Source organism: Sinocyclocheilus grahami, unplaced genomic scaffold (genome assembly GCF_001515645.1).
Source record: "Sinocyclocheilus grahami isolate Dianchi unplaced genomic scaffold, SAMN03320097.WGS_v1.1 scaffold110.1, whole genome shotgun sequence".
In the NCBI taxonomy this organism is placed as follows: Eukaryota; Metazoa; Chordata; class Actinopteri; order Cypriniformes; family Cyprinidae; genus Sinocyclocheilus; species Sinocyclocheilus grahami.
Genome location: NW_015505289.1, coordinates 1495948 through 1499155, shown reverse-complemented (window position 1 = coordinate 1499155; position 3208 = coordinate 1495948). Strand labels below are relative to the sequence as shown.

The 3208-nt window shown below is 39.5% G+C and overlaps 1 protein-coding gene across 2 annotated transcripts in view; it reads left to right on the top strand.

Annotated features, from left to right (window-relative positions):
* LOC107588948 (2-oxoglutarate dehydrogenase, mitochondrial-like) overlaps positions 1-3208 on the top strand; it is a 35894-nt gene that overhangs the window by 23626 nt on the left and 9060 nt on the right. For both annotated transcript variants that reach the window (XM_016277212.1, XM_016277211.1), the window contains 5 exons: positions 625-804; positions 899-1051; positions 1659-1761; positions 1875-2003; positions 2294-2444. In XM_016277212.1, the coding sequence (XP_016132698.1) occupies positions 625-804; positions 899-1051; positions 1659-1761; positions 1875-2003; positions 2294-2444 (716 nt within the window). The remainder of the gene's footprint in view (positions 1-624; positions 805-898; positions 1052-1658; positions 1762-1874; positions 2004-2293; positions 2445-3208) is intronic.

Here is a 3208-nt window from a genome sequence, read left to right as displayed (position 1 = left end):
CAGATAGTGAGGTAGGTATGTGGGGGCGTGTTAGAACGAGCCGTTTTAGGTAGGTGTGGCTGACTCTTAACTTTTATAAAGAATATCTCTTTGGATTTGAGACTTTAGTCTTTGTAACTTTACAGATCTTCTTTATGCACCAAGAGCTTCATATGACCTCTTTAAAATGTAATTTATTCCTGTGAAGGAATCATTACTCCAGTCTTCAGTGTCACATGTTCCTTCAGAAATCATCCTAATATGCTGATTTGCTGTTCAAGAAACATTTCATCAACGTTGAAAACTGTTGTGATTTGAAATAGAAATTTGTAATATTATAAATGTCTTACAGTCACTTTTGATCAATTTAATGCATCCTTGCTGAATAAAAGTACTGATTTCTTAAAACAATACCTGACCCAGCAGTAGTATTGTATAATTTCTCTGTTTTACAATATGTTTTATAGGTGCTTGTTTTGGAATAACACGCATATCATTTCATGATTACTTGTCCTGAAAGACTTTTGAAGAGAAGATATGTGGTTTAAATGGTGCAATTTATCAATGGTTGAAATCACCATATGAGTTTGACTTTTTTGAGGTAAATTTGCATTTATTTAAATATATTTATTTCCCTCTCTTTAGATTGGCTTCACCACTGACCCTCGGATGGCGCGTTCCTCGCCGTACCCCACAGACGTGGCCAGAGTGGTCAATGCTCCCATCTTCCATGTTAATGCAGATGACCCTGAGGCTGTGATGTACGTGTGTAATGTGGCTGCACAATGGAGAGCCACTTTTCATAAAGATGTGGTGGTTGATCTGGTAGGGAAACACTTTTTTTTTAAGTGGGAATGTTGCCAAGTAGGTGTCAAATGTGATTTAGGTGTTGACTCTGGTGTTCACCTTTGTGATGTAGGTGAGCTACAGACGTAATGGCCACAACGAGATGGACGAGCCGATGTTTACACAACCGCTGATGTACAAACAGATAAAGAAACAGAAACCTGTTCTGCAGAAATATGCTGAAAAGCTCATTACAGAAGGAGCTGTAAGCAGACAGGAATATGAGGTCAGGTTAACCAAATATTATTTCTAAAATTAATATATACACTGCCATTCAAAGTTAAGGTCAGAAAGGTTTTTTTTCACCAAGAATAGATCAAAGTGATCAGAGACAGAAAATCTTGTGTAACATTATAAATGTTTTTACCATTTCTAATAAATGCTGTTCTTTTGAACTTTCTATTCATCAAAGAAACCTGAACATTTTGTATCACAGTTTCCGTAAAAATATGAAGCAACACAACTGTTTTCAACATTGATAATAAGAAATGTTTCTTGAGCACTGACACTGACACTGAAGACCGGAGTAATGGCTATTGAAAATTCAGCTTTGCATCACAGGAATAAATTTCATTTTAAAATATATTAAAATAGGAAACTCTTATTTTAAATTGTACAAATAATTCACAATATTACAGTTAATACTGTATTTGTGATCAAATAAATGGTCTGCGTAAGATACTTAAAACATTAAAAAAATCTTACTGGCCCCAAAGGTCTGAATGGTAGTGTTTCAGTTGTAGTTACATTAATAGGAAATATTGGCAATATTTGTTAGATACTTTTTTACTGAAATTACTTGATGTGAATATTTACATTGCCTGTCCTTGTAGGAAGAAATTGCCAAGTATGACAAAATCTGTGAAGAGGCGTACAATCGTTCTAAAGATGAGAAGATCTTGCACATCAAGCACTGGCTTGACTCACCTTGGCCAGGTGTGTGTGTTTGTGTTAATGTCCCTAAACTGAGACACTTTTGCATATGTGTATTACATGTGAGTATTTGCTCTGAAATCTACTTGACTTGACATTTGTACTGTACCCTTCAGGTTTCTTTACTCTGGACGGTCAACCCAAGAGCATGAGCTGTCCGTCCACTGGTCTCAATGAAGAAGTGCTCAGTCACATTGGTCAGGTGGCTTCCTCTGTGCCTGTTGAGGATTTCACCATCCACGGAGGTACCCTTTCACTCTCATCTCTGCATACACATGCAGACAGTTATGAAAAGGCAGATCACCTGTACCCAAAGTCATCTGTGAAGCATGTTGGGAACTTGCTATATCTACAGCTCCTATCTACTTGAATGCAGAAATACCGAAATTTCTTTGTATTTCAAAAACTTATGAAATCTCCAATAAAATCTAACAAAAATTATATCATAAAGTTGCTTGTTTAACTCAAATCAGGCTTAAAAATATTTTTTGGCTTGAGCCAGCATCTGTACTCATTCTGTCTGTCTTCGTCTAAGGTCTCACCCGCATCCTGAAGGGCAGGGCTACGATGGTGCAGAACCGCTCAGTGGACTGGGCTCTGGGAGAATACATGGCCTTAGCTTCTCTGTTAAAGGAAGGCATCCATGTGCGTCTCAGTGGTCAGGATGTGGAGAGAGGGACCTTCAGGTAAGAACAGCTGCATCTCGTGCTCCTGAACAGGGGTGGTTTCTTCATTAGGGCGATAGGGTGACACTCCACCAAAGTGCAAAAGGGAGGAATTTTTTTTCTATCTCATTCAACCACAGCTGTCACTGTTCTAGACTGATTTTTCTGCCTCTGGATATAGTGTTTAGTCCAATCAGTGTTCTGTGTAGTACTTGCCCTTTTTTGGGCGATTTCACTATGGCCGAGGATTGCCCAGACTGTTCTCATAGACTTCCGTACAAAGACTATTTTTTTTGAACTGCAGGCACTGCAATGCAATCTCTATTGGCGCTTTTCCACTGCAGGGTACGGCTCGGTACGGTTCACTTTTTTGGGGTTTTCCACTGGGTACAGTACCCGGTACCTGGTGGTTTTTTTCCTCGGTTGAGGTTCCAAGTGAACTGTACCGTTACCAAAATGTGACGTGTAAACTCTGCTGATTACTGATTGGCCGGAGAGAATCGTCACTACCTGCGTCACTGAACTTGAAACACAAACACAACAGAACCGCTAGATTTAAATCAGCACAGCCGGAAGGATCGAACGCAACAGTTTTGAACGAGCGGACCTTTTTTTAACAACTACAAAATGGCTGTTTCGTGGTCTGTTGAGGAAGTACAGACATTCCTCTTGTTGATAGCAGAGGAGGGGATCCAGCGAGAGCTTGATGGGCGACGCGGATTGAAAAAGTTTTTTAGGAGTCGCGGCAATAGAGGCGGCGCAACTATAACGACATGTGAATAATC